Source organism: Salvelinus alpinus, chromosome 24, assembly GCF_045679555.1.
Source record: "Salvelinus alpinus chromosome 24, SLU_Salpinus.1, whole genome shotgun sequence".
Classification (NCBI taxonomy): domain Eukaryota; kingdom Metazoa; phylum Chordata; class Actinopteri; order Salmoniformes; family Salmonidae; genus Salvelinus; species Salvelinus alpinus.
In genome coordinates this window covers 17,075,327-17,097,425 of record NC_092109.1, presented here as the reverse complement: position 1 = coordinate 17,097,425, position 22,099 = coordinate 17,075,327, and the positions used below count along the sequence as shown (strand labels likewise).

At 45.8% G+C, this 22,099-nt stretch overlaps 1 protein-coding gene across 1 annotated transcript in view; it reads right to left on the bottom strand.

Moving 5' to 3' along the window:
* LOC139552245 (transmembrane protein 132D) overlaps positions 1-22,099 on the bottom strand; it is a 52,817-nt gene that overhangs the window by 10,768 nt on the left and 19,950 nt on the right. Inside the window, exons 3-7 of the mRNA XM_071363789.1 lie at positions 13,074-13,217; positions 7,727-7,907; positions 6,276-6,419; positions 2,150-2,358; positions 874-1,171 (exon numbers count right to left, since the gene is read on the bottom strand). Coding sequence (XP_071219890.1) covers positions 874-1,171; positions 2,150-2,358; positions 6,276-6,419; positions 7,727-7,907; positions 13,074-13,217 — 976 coding nt within the window. The remainder of the gene's footprint in view (positions 1-873; positions 1,172-2,149; positions 2,359-6,275; positions 6,420-7,726; positions 7,908-13,073; positions 13,218-22,099) is intronic.

Below are 22,099 nucleotides of genomic sequence, written 5' to 3'. Positions count from 1 at the left end.
TTGATTAGATGTTCAGGAGTCTTATGGTTTGGGGGTAGAAGCTGTTTAGAAGCCTCTTGGACCAAGACATGGTGCTCCGGTACCACTTGCCGTGTGGTAGCAGAGGGAACAGTCTATGACTAGAGTGGCTGGAGTCTTTGACAATTTCTAGGGCCTTCCTCTGACACCAAGGTCCTGGATGGCAGGAAGCTTGGCCCCAGTGATGTACTGGGCCATTCGCACTACCCTCTGTAGTGCCTTGCGGTCGGAGGCCGAGCAGTTGCCATACCAGGCAGTGATGCAACCAGTCAGGATTCTCTCGATGGTGCAGCTGTAGAACCTTTTGAGGCTTTGAGAACCCATACCAAATCTTTTCAGTCTCTTGAGGGGGAACAGGTTTTGTCGTGCCCTCTTCACAACCTCATGCTAATGACATTAGCGCACTTTAGTTCAACCGTCCCGTGGGGGGGGGGGGGGGGGGGGGGTGTACTGATCCTGTATAGGTTAAACACTATTATTGCACACATTGTCCATGCAACTTATTATGTGACTTGTTACGCACATTTTTACTCCTGAACTTATTTAGGCTTACCATAACAAAGGGTTTGAATTGACTTATTGACTCAAGACATTTCAGCTTTTCATTTTAATAAAATGTATAATCATTAAAAAAAAAACATAATTCCACTCCGACATTATGGGGTATTATGTGTAGGCCAGTGACACAAAATCTCAATTGAATCCATTTTAAAGTCAGGCTGTAACATACCAAAATGTGGACAAAATCAAGGGTGTGAATACCTTCTGAAGGCATTGTATGTACACACGTATACACACATGCACACACGCATGCACGCACGCACACACACATACAAACACACACACACACATTACCTGTAGAGTCGTGGTCCCTGCAGCGCGTCCCTGCAGTACAGTCCCAGCCTGTAGTGTGGCTATAGCTGGGTCTCTCACCCTGAAAGAGTAACGCACCAGCCTGGTGACATCCACCTGCCAGTCTGTCCCCAGGAAACTCTCCAGAGTCCCCCCCACTTTCCCTGCCATGGGGTCTGGAGCTCGGTCCGACGGCTCGGCTACAAAGGGTGTGAGCACCCTAACCACAGTGTGTTGGTACTGTAGCATGCAGCCCCTGCCCTTCCTCATCTCCTCCTCTTCCTCACTGTCCCAGCTGGTCCTGAGACACACAGAGACACACAGAGACACACAGAGACACAGGGGATTGATGGCTATGACCAGAGTAATGCAAGACAAAACATAGTTTTATAAATTGTGTAAACCGGGTAGTTTGATACTGGGTGCTAATTGGCTCAACCCAACCACCCACCCGTGTGTATATGAGACGATATTGGCCATATACCACACCCCCTAGGGCCTTATTGCGTATACTTAAACCAAGAACTGACAGACGTCTGCAAAAATAAGTGAGTGTTAAATGGATTTGGGTAGCTGGCTCTGACACCACCTATAACCATGTTAAGATATCTCCAGAGAAAAACAACAACACCCTACACAATCCATCCATCCACGTCAGTGTATTGAGTGAGAACCAGGCAGCGGTACGAAACTCAGTATTGAGAGAGACCCTACTGACCTGTTTCCTGAGAGCAAGTCTATACAGTCTCATCTACAGGGCATAACACACTTATGTAACTAACAGTGATGTGATTATAGTTGATTATTATAGAGTCTCTCTGTAATATGCATTAGGCAAGGCTGGTAAGCTGGGGGATTTCCATTCCGTACCCTCTCTGTCATAGTACTTACTGTACTGCTTGCATTTATGAATTCATCTATCTGTCTGAACAGCACAGCTCTAGTTTATGAGGCTGGTAAACAAACACTATTTTGTGGTTTAGGGGTTTAGGATTCTGGGTATAGCTCTGTGAAATCCTACTTACATTTAATGTTCTTTGATTTCATCCTTTGTCACTATGCAGTGGGTCACTACCAGTAGATCTTGTGATGATTTGTTATGACGTTTGTGCAACTCACAATTTATCAAATCCTTCCTTAAAATGTAAAGAATGCCAAACTCCAGCAGGTCATGGCATCAGCTCTCCCATTCTGTACTATGGCTTTAAAATAGCATTGACCGAGACGAAAGCTCTGCCAACATCGATATGTGGAGAGTTGTAAACAAACAAAACCATACCTCTTGTTGCCAGCGGCCACCGGGACCCTCCAGCCCTTGATCTGGCTGAGCTCGGGGTCAGCCACGTCGATGACCAGGGGGAGGCGGGGCATCCACACACTCATCTCCAGCTGGGCGCTCAGGTAGCTGTAGGTGAAGTTGAGCACCATCCTCATCCTCCCCCTCGTCTCCTTCCCATTCACAAACACATAGTCACAACGATCCGACACCTGGGGGGGCAGGGGGAGGTTGAGTTAAAAAACACAACCTCTCCATGTGGAGTTATTTAAGTGGTTAGCAAGGGTTCTATCAAACGTGAGGTCCCTGTGCCCATAGTCACATACTGTAGGCTTATCCATCTAAGTGCCGAGAGAGGGAAGACAGAAAGAGCATGCTGTGGAACTATCTTACTGTATCTGTGTTTATGTGTATGGAAATGTATCCATGCTCGGGGATCATCCTTTACCCTGACCCAGTGAGGTGCTTTACTCTAAGAGGGGTCACTGATCGGGAAGAGAGAGTGATATGAAAGAAACTGGATAAAGTTCCAGGGCTAACCTTGAAAAGACCTGCCCGGACTCTCTCTCTCTCTCTCTGCATGCTGGGAGTGTTTGGTGCATGCTGGGAATTGTGTGAGTGAGTGCGAGTGTTGTGTAGAATTAGATATCTTGGTTTTTCTTTTCTTCCTATGCATGATTAAGGTTATCATTATTTTTATTTAGTTGTTGTGGTAGAATTAAGTATATTGTTTTTCGTGTCGAAATTACCCTGGTTTTGGCGGGGATGGCGACCCACATGGGGACGCCGTCCCTGTCACTTCGACACAGCTTTAGGTGTGTTACTGAAGCTACTGTCACGGTGGAGGAGTTTCTGGTTGCCGTAGGAGAGAAGGTAGGATATGAGAATGTTGCTTATGCGTCACGGATGAATAAAGCGGTGGTGGTTTTTCTTAAAGAGCGCCTTGTTGATCGTATGGTTGAGCATGGCGTACTTCTTAAAGGAATGTTTATTCAAGTTACGCCGCTTTTTTCTCAGTCAACAAGGGTAACGATTTCGAATGTACCGCCGTTTATTCCCAATGAGCTATTGGAGCGCGAGTTATTGCGGTTTGGGAAGTTTGCAAGTTCAATTAAGATTGTCCCATTGAGTTGCAAACAACCAGCTTTGAAACAGGTTATGTCGTTTCGGCGACAGGTGTTTCTGTTTTTGGACTCACCGGAGCAGACTTTGGAGTTATCGTTTAAAGTCAAGTATGACAACAGACTGTATATGGCTTATGCTAGCATGGGTAGTCAACGGTGTTTTGAGCGTGGGGATGTTGGCCATAAGCGACATGCTCGTCCGAAAAGGGAGAAGGCAGAGGGAGGGGCGCAGGTGGTCCTCGTAACGCCTGGGCCCACTGATGTAGGGAGAGGTGGGCCGACAGCGGTAGAGCAGCCACAAGCACCTGTTGCTGAGGAACAAGTTGTCCGTGTTGAGGGCACGGAGTTGCAACTTGTACCAGAGGAAAATGTTATGCAGCAGAAAAATATTGTTGTAGAAGGTAAGGATGGATCTGAAGAGCCAGTTCCTCAGACTGGTGAGGAGGTGCCCAGTATGAGTGCTTGGGTACAGGAGGGGGTTCATGTGGGGCTAGTCTCCCAGGTAGTGGAGGAGATGCCCACTATGAGTATTGGGGTACAGGAGGGGGTGCAGGTGGGGCTAGTCTCCCAGGTAGTGGAGGAGATGCCTGGTACGAGTGATTGGGTGCAAGTGGGGAGTACTGAGAGGGATGTGGTAGAGGGGAGTCAGTGGTCTGTGGCCTCAGTTGAGGAGGATCAGGATAAGGATATGGATATCTCTATTGATAAGATAGCAGCTGGTGATGACTCAATTTACAATCTAGAGGAGGTAAATGGGTTCCTGGATCAGACTTTTAGGAAATCTGTCAAATTGGCATATTTTTTTGATATTGATACGTTTGTGAGGTCAGCTGTGATGTTACAGAAGACGGTGGGGTTAGACCAGTTGAGTGAGAAGAAGCAATTTCCCTTGAGGAAATGTGTTACTGCTGTCACAGCAGCAAAAGGTAGTGGGAAACGTGGTCAGGTTAAAAGAAAATTAAAACAATGATGATGATCATGCCTCATAGGGTGTCTTTTTTCTCTTTGTCTGGTTTCTCTGTGGTTTCTTCTGCTTTTCCTTTCTCTTTTCTATATGGAGGTACTACGGGTAGGTTCTCTCAATATTAATGGGGGAAGGGACAGGAATAAGAGGGCTTGGGTATTAGAAGTAATAAAACAGAAAAAGCTTCATGTAGTTTTTCTACAGGAGACACATAGTGATGAGGCTAATGAGGTTGAATGGGGTATGTGGTTGGAGGGGCAGCATGTACTCAGTCATGGTACTAATTTCAGTGCTGGGATGGCAATTTTGTTTTCCTCAGGCTTAGGGGTGACTGTGGTATCTACAACAGAGATTGTCAAGGGACGGGTTTTATTGGTCAGGTTGGATGTTATGGGTTTTTTATTCGTTTTTTTGAATGTTTATGCGCCTAAGGAGGGTACAGAGCGTATTGCTGTATTTGATCAAATAAAGGAAACCTTAAGACAGTGTGACCAAGAGGGCTGTATGGTTTTTGGGGGGGACTGGAATTGTACAGTATATTTTACTGTTGACCGCACTGCTGAAGAACCTCATCTGCGGTCAGCCACTTGCCTGTCTGGTCTATTAACTGAGTTAGAGCTTTCTGATGTGTGGAGAGTTAGGAATGCAAAAGTTAGGCAGTACACATGGTTAAAAGTTAATGAAGGTGGTGTCAGTGCAGCAAGGTTAGACAGGTTATATGTATCTGATCACTACTGTAGTAGGGTTGGAAGGTTAGACAGGTTGTATGTATCTGAGCACTACTGTAGTAGGGTTGGAAGGTGTGATATTACTCCTGTGGGTTTCTCTGATCACCATATTGTTGCTGTTGATATTCACTTGTCCACGAAGGTCATCACCTTACTGGTATTTTAATGTTAAGTTGTTACATGATGTTATGTTTTGGGAGGGTGTAGTGGAGAAAGTGTGTGCCAGACTGTCAAGGTGGAAATGGTTGCTACCCCAGCTGTCTTATAGGGGAAGGGTACTGGTAGCTAATAATCTTGCTGCCTCTACCCTGTGGCACAGACTAATGATTTTACAGCCACCGGGGGGTCTGATACAAGAGCTTCAGAGGACCCTTGTCAATTTCTTCTGGTCTGGACAACACTGGATTAAAGCTGCAGCCCTGTACCTGTCACTGCACGAGGGAGGGCAAGGCCTGGTGGACATTTCTTCCAGGATCATGGCTTTCCGGCTTCAAGCAGCCCAGAGACTGTTGTACAGTGACGGTTCTAGCTGGGTCGACACAGCCTACACATTGATAAGGAGAGTGGGCTGTTTGGGCTTAGACAAGCACATTTTCCTCTTAAAGCTGGAGGGGGGTGAGTTATCTGGCCTGACTCCATTTTATGAGTCTGTTATGCAGGCTTGGAGAGTTCTTGTCAAGTCCCGTAAGGCCGGCACGCCACCAGGGATGTGGCTTTTTGAAGAGCCTCTTTTTCACAAACTGCCTACTGAAAAGAGGACAGCTGACCTCCAATGGAGGATAATACATGGAGCCATAGCCACCAATATGCATCTGGTACACCTGGATCCGATAGTTGGGGAAGGGTGTCCATTCTGTGCTGAGTCTGAAACTCTGGCACATCTGTTCTTACAGTGTCCCAGATTGGTCGGGATGATTGATCTGGTCACTTCTTGGTTCTCAGCTTTGGGAGAGGTTTTCTCTTCCCAACTGTTTATATTTGGGCTAAAGTACAGGTTTAGTCGAAGGGGTGTAGTTATTTTGCTTAATTTTGTGTTAGGGGCAGCTATAATTAGCAATATGGAAGACCCGAAAGAACAGTATTCGGGGACAGCCTATCACAAACTGGTTGACAATATTGATCTGTTTATGAGTATACGGGGTATTCAGAGTCTGTTGTGTTTAGTTACTGTGGAGGAGGATTTGGTGTTTTTAATTGATGTGTAACTATGGTTTTGTATGAGTTTTTATTGTGTTGTGGGTTCCCAGACCCAACTTGTAATCTTGCAACATAGGGAAACAGTGAATATTGAAAAAGGGGTTCCAATGCTGTACCTTCAGCACGTTTTCATCAGTGGACCTGCAGTTGGTGTAGTTGGTGACATCAGTGACGGAGCCGTCAGCCTCCACAGCCAGAGTCCTGACTGGGACAGACACCTTCTTAGCAGTCAGAACAGCTGTGTTCAGCACGTCACTGTCCTACAGGGGGCAAGACAGGACAGAGCGACCGTGTGAGGCAGGCAGGCAGATTATCATACAAATACATACACAAATTGGCATGTACTGTACATACACATGCATGCACCAATGCATGCCCACACACAATCACATGCACACACATTTCCTTGTACTGTTTATTGTGTTTAACTGCTAGGTATAACTTCTCAACATGAATAGACAAGTCAACGTTGATCCACGGCTGATGAAATCTCTCTTATAGCTCCATAACCTCTCTTTGAACATTGATTCAAAACAGTTTTCTTGACGTGATGCTCTCTAATAAAATGTCTTCCTAATCTAGGAGTTGTAGGGGTGGATACAGTGGCTGATGACTGTATGCCCTGGCTTGGTGTATATTTAACTGAAGCACTCGCCAGATGTTGCGGCAGCCTGTCAGCCGTTCTAAACTCAGCAGCACAACAGCTGCTGACCGCGATTCAGAAAGGACAAGCTCTAGTTCTGCCTCTGAAAGTCACCCAAACCTAACTGACTATTTGTACAAACCTACTGTACTGAAGCAATTCCTATGGGATTTGTGGCACAAACACTGCTGTGAATGTGTAAAGTACTCACAAACGTAATGGAAGTGTGCTTGATTTCTGTCACAAGTATGCAGGTGGTATTAGCGTCTTCTGACAATCCAGATCTGTACTTAGTACATACTTAGGGAGACATTTTATAAATCAATATGCATTGTGGCTTCATTAAAAAGATGGTTCATTCCTACCTATGGTGAGCCGTTTGATCCTCTCAATGAACGTCGACTTCATTAACACTGACTGAGGGAGAGTGTGACCTGGGACAGAATTGATCAAAGCTAGAGGCCAAGGGAGCTGGCACTCAGCCGACACCCCCCTGACATCCCCTCTCCAGGGCTCTCCCAATCATTTACACACACGCTTTATTGTTCCTTTATCGCTTCCATAAAACATCAAACCCGATGAGAGAACAATAGAGGTAAAATTATGGTACACCCAGCCTACACTTAATTGCACATCCAGGGGAGTTTAATTCAACTCACAGTTAAGCTGCAGGGAGAATACAGTGGTGGTGTTACTGTTAATGCAGCTGCTGCTGTGCCATACAAACTGGCATACACAAAGATGTGCATGCACACATAGTAATAAAATGCCACACACACACACACACACACACACACACACACACACACACACACACACACACACACACACACACACACACACACACACACACACACACACACACACACACACACACACACACACACACACACACACACACACACACACACACACACTCCTCACCATGACCAGTGGTGCCAGACCCACGTAGTCTCTCTGAGATGTATAGATCCTCATGACGCCGACATCCTTGATGTTTCCTGTCTCAAAACGCCATGTGATCATCTGGCTCTCTGATTGTTGATCAGTCAACTCCTTGGTCTCAAAGTCAAGCTGCAATACCTCCAACAGACCCCTGACAATCCTGGAATAGAGTTACATTCCCATTCTGCATTCTAATGATTTTCACAAAAGCATCCAATACAATGTTTCACAGCTCATGAATGGACATGAATGCTGCAATCAACAAGATCTAACATGCACATTCAAAGTCCCAGTGTTATTATAAAACGATGCTGTTTTAATCTACACTTTGGTTATACTGTAGTGTAGGTAAGTGTTGACAGTCATAGTTTGGGTATCATAGTTGTTCATGTTCCTCCAACCTAGCAGATATCAACATCACTTCAATGGTCATACCATTTAGCTATTTGATTTAGAAATTTAGGACCCCTGTATGAATAGAATAATAATTCGAAAAAAATATACAAATATTGAATTATTTACTACTATAGCCCATAGAAACACATTGAATAACACATTCACAAATGGCAAAATAGGGTTTGAAGTGTCTGTCTTATATCTAGGAGATATAATAAAGCTCAGGAAATATATTTTATTTGGGACACATATTTATCCCCTTTTTTTTGTTGGTATAAAACTCCTTCCATACTTCCGGTACCGGGTTACCTTCAGACGAGTCCCGGAGAATAGCATCGTGTTCGTGAGAGTCTCATCTTTCCATAGAGTGATCATGTTAGCCTTAAGGCAAAACCCTTCAGACGCTACAGATGTTTTTGTGAGAAGACCGATTTTCGGGACGTTTCCTGGTCTGACAAACAGCGGTGTATCTGAAGGCGGATGCGGTGGATTGAGACGCAGCCCATAAAAAAACCTGATATCTCTATCTTAAACGGATGGATTTTGATGGCCGCACAGGTAACTCAAACAACTCCTAAGGATTTTTAAATCAGTCAGAGCCTTGGCAGCATCTCTAACGCTCAGATAGGGCCTTTAGATAGCTTTGCTCTACATTCACTTCTTTCTCAATAAAAGTGATTGGACAGGATTCTTGGTGGTTCATTGGGACCATTTTCACCATGATTCCACTCAATTACTACTAGACAGGAATGGAGGAGAAAAAAGTGTACATTTTCCCTCTGAGGGCTTTGGTGGTCACAGCCTGTAAAGCTTCCTATCATCAGTTCCAGAGTGGGTGCATGGGGGGGTGGAAACCTCTGTCCACCCGCCTGGGTGTTCACTGGTTATTCACTAGTTAATACCGCTGCTGGGACTTGGAATATCTGGGCTCCTAATCTTCCCTGGAGCACGCCAGCCAGTGCTTAAGCCCGGATAACGCACTGATGATTACTGATGATTACAGATAAGTGGGTCGGACGGGCGGCACGCTGAGCCGGGTTGGAGTGTGTGTGTGTGTTTGTCTGAGGGGGAGAGCAAGTGCTGGGAGGTTGCTGGGCAGAGGTCTGTTTTGCCATCTGGATCAGGTAGTGCTGTGATAGCAGCACACAATGTCCCATGTTGACGGTACATTTTTGATAATGTGACACGTGATGCTGTGTGATGCTGTGTGATGCTGTCCTCTAAAGCCAACATGTCCAGTCCATCAATAAATACTGTAGATGTGCATCTGTAAAGCATCACGTTACCTGGCCTGTTACAATTCTTCATGTGTCCATGAGAAAAAATTAAGTGTCATATACAGTATGGTGCCAACTTCTCAGAATGTTTTCAATTAAATACATACATGAATAATATAGCAACTCAAATCTATTGGCAGCAGTGACTTGTGTACATCACTTGAGTACATAGATCAAATGCCTTTAATGACAAAATAACAATTGACAAATGGACATGAGTTGTCACTAACAAGATGTGTCTGATATAAAGATGGGGGATTACAAGATCACATCACGAAGAAATATTCTAAACCAGGGGTATTCAACTCCTACCCAACGAGAGTGGTTCCCAAACGTTTTATAGTCCTGTACCCCTTCAAACAGTCAACCTCCAGCTGTGCACTCTCAAATGTTGTTTTTTTGCCATCATTTAAACCCTGCCACACAGACACACTATTCGATGTTGCTCTTTATTTAGCCATCTTACATATACAACCTTATTTGTTCATCAAAAATTGTGAATAACTCACCACAGGTTAATGAGAAGGGTATGCTTTAAAGGATGCACATAACTCTGCAATGTTGGGTTGTATTGGAGAGAGTCTCAGTCTTAAATCATTTTCCACACACAGTCTGTGCCTGTATTTAGTTGTCATGCTAGTGAGGGCTGAGAATCCACTCTCAAATAGGTATGTGGTTGCAAAGGGCATCAGTGTCATTTGCCAAGGCAAGAAACTCTGAGTGCAGCCCTATCCAGAAATCTGGCATTGGCTTCTGATTAAATTCAATTTTCACAGAACTGCTTGTTGCAATTTCAATGAGGATCTCTTGTTCAGATATCGGTAAGTGTAGGCAGGGCATGAAAGGGATAACGAATCCAGTATTTTGTGTCGTCCGTTTCGGGAAAATACCTGCGTAATTGCTTACTCAGCTCACTCAGGTGCTTCGCTATATCACATTTGACATTGTCCGTAAGCTTGAGTTCATTTGCATACTAAAAATCATACAAGGATGGAAAGACTTGTGTGTTGTCCTAGTTCATGCAGACAGAAAAGAGCTCCAACATCTTAATCATAGCTTCATTGTTGTCCTGCACAGTGAATGTAGTTGCGGAGAGTCCCTGTAATCCTAGATTCAGATCATGCAGGTGAAAAAAAACATCACCCAGATAGGCCAGTCGTGTGAGAAACTCGTCAACATGCAAGCGGTCAGACAAGTGCAAATGATGATCAGTAAAGAAAACTTTAAGCTCGTCACTCAATTAAAAATAACTTCTTTGACACTTGATAACCAGTATGTTGTAAAAGCGTTACATGGTCGCTGCCCATATCATTGCATAATGCAGAAAATACATGAGAGTTCAGGGGCCTTGCTTAAACAAAGATAACAATTTTCACTGTAGTGTCTTTCAAGCTGTCAGGCATTCCCTTGGCAGTGTACCCAAATGGCGTCGGGAGCAACTGCTTGCACGCGCGTTACTACTATACTATGTCTCCCTGTCATGGCTTTTGCGCCATCAGTACAGATACCAACACATTTTGACCACCAAAGTCCATTTGATGTCAAAAAGCTGTCCAGTACTAAAAATATCCTCTCATGTTGTCCTCCTTAATTGACCCCCCCTAAACATAACGGACATACACCAGGAGCTGTGCCAGGCCCGCCACGTCTGTTGACTCATCCAACTGTAACACATAGAATTCACTGGCATGTACTCGAAGCAGTAATTGTTTCAAAACATCTCCTGCGTTATGTTTATGGGGGGTCACTGATGCGTCGTGAAACAGTGTTGTTTGATGAAGTAATTGTCTGTATAGTTTTTTGGGACTTTTCCCCCAGCATTGTCCCAGCCATATTCCTGGCAGCAGGAAGAATTAAGTCCTCCACAATAGTATGGTGCTTGCCTGTCCTAGCCACTCGGTAGCTCACCATATAAGACGCTTCTAGCCCTTTCTTATTAATGGTATCTGTTGCTTTTATACGTCTTACTACTCAAAAGTTGTCTTTATTCTCGCTCAAAAAACTCCTGTCGCTTATTTTTCCAATTGTCATGTTTAGTTTCTAAATGTCTGCGCAAGAGTGAAGGTTTATCATGAGAGAGTAACGGTTAATATGATTGGATGTTAATTATTTGACGAGGCTACCTGTATTTGACATTGTGTTGCTATTTCGCTAAACATTAGATGGTTAAATTTTATTTTTGGCAGTGAAACTAGGCTAATCAGGCGAGAGAAAAAAACACACAAATGTATAGCCCTGTTGGAAAATATAAATGTACTGTTTGAAAATGTGAAGAGAAAAATAAATCAATTTTTTTTAATGTATTTAAAAAAAACGTGAATCACATTTTTATTTGGCGTACACCCGACAGCATTGCGCGTAGCCCTGGTAATAACTGCCCTACGAGGTCTGAAGCCTGCTAGTTTTGTGTTCTATCTGATAATGAATTGCACCTATCTGGTATCCCAGATCTAAAGAAGGCCCCGATTAGAGGAGAACAATGAAAAAATGCAGTGAACAGGCTTCGAGGTCCAGAGTTGAGTTTGAGGGTTTTATAGTGTTCATATTAACCCAGTTGATCCGTCCCCCACTGTGGTAGACAGCAGGAATACTAACGTTCTTGCTGATATCATCATCATCTCAGAGTATTACAAACAACTGATTTGCATTGTCAACTACTGTATGTTATTCCTTGTAGTTATAGGGCTGGTTTCCCAGGTCAAAGATTAGTCGTATAGTCTATTTCAATGAATATTGTTCATGGGGGAATGCTTTTTTAGTCAGCACTAGGCTTGATCTCTGTCCGGGAAACCGGTGCATATTGCATAAGATTATAACTAGGGCCCAGAGTTTTGTCCTGACCACATGATCTCACCTGACCAGGGAAATCACCGGGTCCCATAATATATCTAATGTAAATCAGGGGAATTACTGCATAAAGCAAATAACTATGTCACATATACTGTATCTGTTAAAATAGTTCCCTAATGAGGTATTTGAATAGTCCCTTCAGTCTATTTACAATGAGAGTGATTCATCACAATGTAATATAGACCTGCTTCATACAATAACAGGCTGTCACAAAAATGCCATGAACACACCAACAAGGCAACTGATGAAATTCAATAGTTTTATTCCTCAAACAAAATTCTAGATTTGCAATTTGTTCCTTCTTCCTATTTTAACAGATGGGGTGGCAGATAGCCTAGTGGTTAGAGCGTTGAGCCAGTAACTGAAGGTTTGTGGATCGAATCCCCAAGCTGACAGATAAAAATCTATCGTTCTGCCCCTGAACAAAGCAGTTAACCCACTGTTCCTAGGCTGTCATTGTTAATAAGAATTTGTTCTTAACTGACTTGCCTAGTTAAATAAAGGTTCAAATAAATCATAATGTTTTATCAAGGAGAATTCTCAGAAATCTATAACAAACCTGTTTGTTTCTTCTACCCTTGTCTTTGACACGTGCTGTGCATCAACAATCGTACACTACTTATATCAGTCAGTGGTAACAGGACAGAGGATGGCCATTTAAGAAAGCAGAACATTTAGAGCTTTTAGAAATTTGGCAATCACTCAGTTTTGTAAGGAATAAGATGTTCAGAAACATTTGTTGTTTCATTCTTTTGAATTCAATAGAGGTTGGTTAGGAACTTATCTCATTGTTGAACACCCACCTTTTCCCCATGGTGGTGCTTTTCCTCTGACACACTGCAGAGATGGTGTTTGCGCCCCCTCTGCCAGACTCCAGGGCGATGTCCCATAAGGCTGAGTCACTGGGCCTCGCTGTACTGAATGACATGCCCTTCCTCACTGTGGCTCTGGAACACACAGACACACAGTTACTGTAACACACACAGGTCAGATGGCATACACACATACTGTACAAAAACAGGCTACTTGAGTTGATATCAACAGAATCTCCACCTATCTGTTTGAGTATTATTGACGCATGAGTATCTGCTGCAGGGGAGGTGGGTCACCTGAGAACCTCAGATAATGATAGAAGCCTGATGTACACTACATGACCAAAAGTATGTGGACACCTGCTCGTCGAACATCTCATTCCAAAATCATGGGCATTAATATGGAGTTGGTCCCCCCTTCGCTGCTGTAATAGAGACTACTCGTCTGGGAAGGCTTTCCACTAGATGTTGGAAAATTGCTGCGGGGACTTGCTTCCATTCAGCCACAAGAGCATTAGTGAGGTCGGGCACTGATGTTGGACGACATTTGGCATTGCGCATGGTGATCTTAGGCTTGTTTGCAGGCTGCTCAGCCATGGAAACCCATTTCATAAAGCTCCTGACGTACAGTTCTTGTGCTGACGTTGCTTCCAGAGGTAGTTTGGAACTTGGTAGTGAGTGTTGGAACCGATGACAGGCGATTTTAACGTGCTATGTGCATCAGCACTTGGCGGTCCTGTTCTGTAATCTTGTGTGGCCTACCACTTTGCGGCTGAGCCGTTGTTGCTCCTAGACGTTTCCACTTCACAATAACAGCACTTACAGTTGACCGGGGAAGCTCTAGAAGGGCAGATATTTGACAAACTGACTTTTAGGAAAGGTGGCATCCTATGATGGTGCCAAGTTAAAAGTCACTCTTCATTACGGTTCATTCTAATGCCATTGTTTGTCTATGGAGGTTGGTTGCACTGCTCTGCGCTCAGCATCTAAAGCTGCCTGGTTGGTGAAAGTTCCATTTGAAAGAAGATCAACATGTTATTACCACTGTTTGGCTGGTCTCTGTGTGTGTGTGTGTGTGTGTGTGTGTGTGTGTGTGTGTGTGTGTGTGTGTGTGTGTGTGTGTGTGTGTGTGTGTGCGTGCGTGCGTGCGTGCGTGCGTGCGTGCGTGCGTGCTCTAATGAGGTGTGCTGAAAGACACATCGGAGAAGTGATGTTTACCTCCCTGCCTGCAAACCGAGAATCAGCAGGCACATCTTATTCCCATCAGCACTAGTTGCTTGCTGGGGAACCACTGATCATTTAATCTGCTGTGTGAATCATCCCGTCTATCTCTCCAGTCAACAGCAGTGCAGGAGCCCTCATTACACGCCTCTAAGGGTGGGAGGACCAGGCAGGGTGGCAGTACGAGGCCCTCATACAAACTCCCTAGGACGGGGTGACCCAGTGTGGGTAAAGAATGCTCTCTATGTCCTGACCATGGAGATCTTGTCATCAGACTTCCTGGGATGATTGAATAAGCATGTACAGTGCTGTGAAACAATATTTGCTCCTTTCTAATTCTCTCTACTTTTGCATATTTTTGATACTGAATGTTATCAGATCTTCAAGCAAAACCTAATATTTGATAGAGGGAACCTAAGTGAACAATGGCATACTTATTTCATAAACAAAGTTATGCAACACCCAATGTCCCTGTGTGAAAAACCAATTGCCCCCTTACACTCAATAACTGGTTGAGCCATCTTAAACTGCAATGACTCCAACAAAACACTTCCTGTAGTTGTTGATCAGTCTCTCACATTGCTGTGGAGGAATTTTGGCCCACTCTTCCATGCCGAACAGAGATTTGTGGGTTTTCAAGCATGAACTGCTCGTTTAAAGTCATGCCACAACATCTCAATTGGGATTAAGTCTGGATTTTCACTAGGCCATTTCAAAACTTTCGATGTGTTTCTTTTTAGCCATTTTCATGTTGACTTGACTGTGTGTTTTGGATGATTGTCTTGCTGCATGACCCAGCTGCGCTTCAGCTTCAGCTTCAGCTCAAAGATGGATGGCCTGATATTCTCCTGTAGCACTCACATCGGTAGCCATGAAGTGCTTTGAAAGGCTGGTCATGGCTCATATCAACACCATCATCCCAAAAACCCTAGACCCACTCCAATTTGCATATCGCCCCAACAAACCCACAGATGTCACAATCTCAATCGCATTCCACACTGCCCTATCCCACCTGGAAAAAAGGAACACCTATGTGAGAATGCTGTTCATTGACTACAGCTCAGTGTTCAATACTTAGTGATGAATGGTCCCTGGACACTTAAGGGACAGTTATGACGAGTGTGTTTCATTTGGTGATCTCATGAAGGACAGGAAACACACATAACGGTATCTCTTAAAGTGTATATTTCCCAGCTGTCAGGTTTACATCTAAATATTGTGAAAAGTATGTGAATAAACATGAAACTATTTGTGAAAAGATGTAATGTGATATTTACCTTCTAAACGAGAGTATGGATTTTCATATATACTGAAACGTGTAAAACCCACTCCTGATGAAATTCACACCAGACCACGCAAACCCCGGTAAGCTAAGGTTGCAAATGGTTGAATTTCTAAGACCAAAACATGCCGGGTGACGCTGGTGTGTGAAGTGGTTTTAAAACTACAAGGTGCCAAAGAGACACACGGTAAGCCGGATGTCTCGAATGGTTAAGACCTCTAGAAACTATAAGACTAGAAAACCATCCCACGTGGAGCATATGCTACACAGCTGTATATGGTTAAACTCTGAGACTATCGATTCACTACTGAATAAGTGAGAAACTCTAGACGACACAAATTACTAGTCTGAAGTTCGAAATTACGTAAATCTGGGACAAGAACACAGTCAACAGCTGAAACACAGTACTCTGAAGTACCCATTCTAACATCCACGAAATACTTTGATCTTAGGGGAAACGCAACCAGAGACTTTTCTGTCGACTCTCTCCAGCAGACGGACCGGATTCCAACAGAGAAGACAACAACGACATAGGTGCTGTAATATAAATTGCAATTTCTTTTCGAATGAGCTGTCGTTCATGTAAAGTGTTAGCAATTTCTATGAGTGTCGTAATCCTCTATGAGTTTCCTGCTCTTGAACTGCACACCCCTTTTCTTTTGTCTACCAAGCCATCATATCGGTTTTGTCCGCTAGGGACTTTTTCTTTGTATCATGTAGCAACCCAATGTACAATATCTACTGTGTATTTCCATGTATGTCTGTGATTTGATTAGTTAGTAAATCAATTATTAATCCAATTTGCACATCGCTGATTCATAATTTATATTAGGGTTCGAGCAGATATCCAAGAATTTTACAACTTTCAGATGAGACTGATAGAAGGTAAAGAATAATTCATGATTGACTGCTTGTCACGATCGTCAACGGGACTGAGAGAGGACCAAGGCGCAGCGCGTGGAAAGTACATCTTCTTTTATTTTAAAGAAGGAAAAAACAAAACAACAAACAGAACAGACGACCGTGAAGCTATACAAAAATCAGTGCTGACACAAAACACTTCGACATAGACAATTCCCCACAAACAGCTAAAGCCTATGGTTGCCTTAAATATGGCTCCCAATCAGAGACAACAATAACCAGCTGTCTCTAATTGAGACCCAATTCAGGCAACAATAGACTTTCCTAGATACCTACACTCAACCATAGACACAGCTAGACTACTATACTAAACATAAACCAACTACTCTAATAAACCCCCTAAACCTTACAACCACCCTAGACACTACAAAAAACACATACATTCCCCATGTCACACCCTGACCTAACTAAAATAATTAAGAAAACAAAGAATACTAAGGCCAGGGCGTGACATAACCCCCCCCTTAAGGTGCGAACTCTGGGCGCACCAGCACATAGTCTAGGGGAGGGTCTGGGTGGGCGTCCGTCCACGGCGGCGGCTCCGGCACTGGTCGTGGTCCCCACCCCACCATAGTCACTACCCGCTTTCTTAACCCCACTGGAATAAGGGGCAGCACCGGACTAAGAGGCAGCACTGGACTAAGGGGCAGCACCGGACTAAGGGGCAGTACCGGACTAAGGGGCAGCACCAGGATAAGGGGCAGCACCAGGATAAGGGGCAGCCCCAGGATAAGGGGCAGCTCCGGACTGAGGTACGGCAGCTCCGGACTGAAGGGCAGCACCGGACTGAAAGGCAGCACCGGACTGAATGGCGGATCCTGGCTGGCTGGCTCTGGCGGATCCTGGCTGGCCGGCTCTGGCGGATCCTGGCTGGCCGGCTCTGGCGGATCCTGGCTGGCCGGCTCTGGCGGATCCTGGCTGGACGGCTCTGGCGGATCCTGGCTGGACGGCTCTGGCGGATCCTGGCTGGACGGCTCATGGCTGGCTGACGGATCTGGCTGCTCATGGCTGGCTGACGGATCTGGCTGCTCATGGCTGGCTGACGGATCTGGCTGCTCATGGCTGGCTGACGGATCTGGCTGCTCATGGCTGGCTGACGGATCTGGCTGCTCATGGCTGGCTGACGGATCTGGCTGCTCATGGCTGGCTGACGGATCTGGCTGCTCATGGCTGGCTGACGGATCTGGCTGCTCATGGCTGGCTGACGGATCTGGCTGCTCATGGCTGGCTGACGGATCTGGCTGCTCATGGCTGGCTGACGGATCTGGCTGCTCATGGCTGGCTGACGGATCTGGCTGCTCATGGCTGGCTGGCGGATCTGGCTGCTCATGGCTGGCTGGCGGCTCTGGCAGATCCTGTCTGGTTGGCGGCTCTGGCAGATCCTGTCTGGTTGGCGGCTCTGGCAGATCCTGACTGACGAACGGCTCTAGCGGCTCCTGACTGACGACTGACGAACGGCTCTGACGGCTCGGGACAGACGGGCGGCTCTAATGGCTCGGGACAGACGGATGGCTCAGACGGCACTGGGCAGACGGATGGCTCAGATGGCGCTGGGGAGACGGATGGCTCAGATGGCGCTGGGGAGACGGATGGCTCAGATGGCGCTATGGAGACGGATGGCGCTATGGAGACGGATGGCTCAGATGGCGCTATGGAGACGGATGGCTCAGATGGCGCTGGGGAGACGGATGGCTCTGGCCGGATAAGGCGCACTGTAGACCTGGTGCGTGGTGCCGGAACTGAAGGCACCGGGCTAAGGACACACACTTTCAGGCTAGTGCGGGGAGCAGGGACAGGGCACACTGACCTCTCAAAGCGCACTATAGGCCTGGTGCGTGGTACCGGCACTGGTGGTACCGGGCTAAGGGCACGCACCTCAGGGCGAGTGCGGGGAGAAAGAACAGTGTGTACAGGACTCTGGAGACGCACAGGTGGCTTAGTGCGTGGTGCCGGAACTGGAGGCACTGGGCTGGAGACACGCACTACAGGAAGAGTGCGTGGAGGAGGAACAGGGCTCTGAAGACGCACTGGAAGCCTGGTGCGTGGTGTAGGCACTGGTGGTACTGGGCTGGGGCGGGGGGGTAGCGCCGGAAATACCGGACCGTGCAGGCGTACTGGCTCCCTTGAGCATTGAGCCTGCCCAACCTTACCTGGTTGAATGCTCCCCGTCGCCCGCCCAGTGCGGGGAGGTGGAATAACCCGCACCGGGCTATGTAGGCGAACCTGGGACACCATGCGTAAGGCTGGTGCCATGTAAGCCGGCCCGAGGAGACGCACTGGAGACCAGACGCGTTGAGCCGGCCTCATGACACCTGGCTCAATGCCCAATCTAGCCCTACCAGTGCGGGGAGGTGGAATAACCCGCACCGGGCTATGCACACGTACAGGAGACACCGTGCGCTCTACTGCGTAACACGGCGTCTGCCCGTACTCCCGCTCTCCACGGTTAGCCTGGGAAGTGGGCGCAGGTCTCCTACCTGCCCTTGGCCCACTACCTCTTAGCCTCCTCCCAAGACATTTTTGGGGTTTCTTCTCAGGCTTCCTTGCTAGCCGCGTACCTTCATATCTGCGGTTCCTCTCTCCCGTTGCCTCCGCTCTCCTAAGCGCCTCCAGCTGTTCCCATGGGAGGCGATCCCTTCCAGCCAGGATCTCCTCCCATGTGTAGCAACCCCTGCCGTTTAATACGTCCTCCCATGTCCATTCCTGTTTATTAGTCCACTGCTCGAACTTGCGCTGCTTGGTTCTGGATTGGTGGGTGGTTCTGTAACGGCTTTCCTCCTCCTCTTCATCCAAAGAGGAGGAGCAGGGATTGAACCAAAATGCAGCGTTGTGTGATGACATAATTTATTTACACAAGACGAAAAAACGAACTATACTTGAATAATTAACAAAACAAATAAACGATGTAGACAGACCTGGACGACGAACTTACATGAAACACGAAGAACGCAATAACAGGAAAACTGACTACATAAAACGAACGAACAAACAAAACCGAAAACAGTCCCGTGTGGCGTAACATACAGACACTGACACAGGAGACAATTCCCCACAAACAGCTAAAGCCTATGGTTGCCTTAAATATGGCTCCCAATCAGAGACAACAATAACCAGCTGTCTCTAATTGAGACCCAATTCAGGCAACCATAGACTTTCCTAGATACCTACACTCAACCATAGACACAGCTAGACTACTATACTAAACATAAACCCAACTACTCTAATAAACCCCCTAAACCTTACAACCACCCTAGACACTACAAAAAACACATACATTCCCCATGTCACACCCTGACCTAACTAAAATAATTAAGAAAACAAAGAATACTAAGGCCAGGGCGTGACACTGCTATTGATATAAAAGATCTTCAGATCTTTAAGAGTGGATTCGGGACATAGCCCTCTCTATAAACGAATGATTCCGTGGTGCCCCGGATTCCTAATGAGTTAGTTATTGCCTGATTAATTTAATCAAATAATTCAACGTTAGGTAATCGATTTGAAAATAGCATGTCATCACAAATAGTAAAGACATGACAACTTATTGATGAAGCCGATGACTGAGGTGTTATACTCCTCAATGCCATTGGATGAATCCCAGAACATATTCCAGTCTGTGCTAGCAAAACAGTCCTGTAGTGTAGCATCCGCCTCGTCTGACCACTTCCGTATTGAGCGAGTCACTGGTATTTCCTGCTTTAGTTTTTGCTTGTAAGCAGGAATCAGGAGGATAGAATTATGGTCAGATTTGCCAGATGTACATCACTGGGGCCAAGCTTCCTGCCATCCAGGACCTATATACTAGGCGGTGTCAGAGGAAAGCCCATAAACGTGTCAGAGACTCCAGTCACCCAAGTCATAGACTGTTTTCTCTGCTACCGCACGGCAAGTGGTACCAGAGCGCCAAGTACAAAAGGCTCCGTAACAGCTTCTACCCTCAAGTCATAAGACTGCTGAACAATTAATCAAATGGCCACCGGACTATTACTTTGACCCACACCCTCCATTTCTTTGTACACTGCTGCTACTCGCTGTTTATTATCTATGCATAGTCACTTCACCCCTACCTACATGTACAAATGACCTCAACTAACCTGTACCCCCGCACACTGACTCGGTAGCTGTACCACCTGTATATAGCCTCGTTATTGCTATGTTATTGTGTTATTTTTATTATTATTGTTATTATTATATGTTTTTTTACTTTATTTGGTAAATATTTTCTTAACTCTTCTTGAACTGCAATGTTGGTTAAAGGCTTGTAAGTAAGCATTTCACAGTAAGGTCTACACTTGTATTTGCCGCATGTCACAAATAAAGTTTAATTTGATTTGATTTGAAAGCTCATCACCAAGCTAAGGGCCCTGGGATTAAACACTTCCCTCTGCAACTAGATCCTGGACTTCCTGACGGACCGCCCCCAGGTGGTAAGGGTAGGCAACAACACATCTGGCACGCTGATCCTCAACACGGGGGCCCCTCAGGTGTGTATGCTTAGTCTCCTCCTGTACTCCCTGTTCACCCACGACTGCGTGGCCAAGCACGACTCCAAAACCATCATTAAGTTAGCTGACGACACAACAGTGGTAGGCCTGATCACCGACAACAATGAGACAGCCTATAGGGAGGAGGTCCGAGACCTGGCAGTGTGGTGCCATGACAACAACCTCTCCCTCAATTAGAGGAAGACAATTGAGCTGATTGTGGACTACAGGAAAAGGAGGGCCGAACATGCCCCCATTCACATCGACGGGGCTGTAGTGGAGCGGGTCATGAGTTTCAAGTTCCTTGGTGTCCACATCACCAACAAACTATCATGGTCCAAACACACCAAGACAGTCGTGAAGAGGGCACGACAACACCTTTTCCCCCTCAGGAGACTGAAAAGATTTGGCATGGGTCCACAGAGCCTCAAAAAGTTTTACAGCTGCACCGTCGAGGGCATCCTGACCGATTGCATTACCGCCTGGTATGGCAACTGCTCGGCATCCGACGGTAAGGTGCTACAGAGGGTATTGCCTACCTCCCAGTACATCACTGGGGCCAATCTTCCTGCCATCCAGGACCTATATACTAGGAGGTGTCAGAGGAAGGTCCCAAAAATTGTCAAAAACTCCAGTCACCCAAGTCATAGACTGTTCTCTCTGCTACAGCACGGCAAGCGGTACCGGAGCACCAAGTCTAGGTCCCCCCCCCCCACCACCACATAGTTTTTACACTGCTGTTACACGCTGTTTATTATCTATGCATAGTCACTTTATCCCTACCTACATGTACAAATTACCTCGACTAACCTGTACCCCCGCACATTGACGGCAGGTAGACTATTGGTTAGAGCATTGGGCCAGTAACCGAAAGGTTGCTAGATTGAATCCCCGAGCTGACAAGGTAAAAATCTGTCATTCTGCCCCTGAACAAGGCAGTTAACTCACTGTTCCTAGGCCATAATTGTAAATAAGAATTTGTTCTTAATTGACTTGCCTAGTTAAAAAAAGGTTAAATAAAATAAAAAATTTACTCTGTACCCAGAACCCCCTGTATATAGCCTCGTTATTGTTATTTTATTGTTATTTTATTTTTTACTTTAATTTAT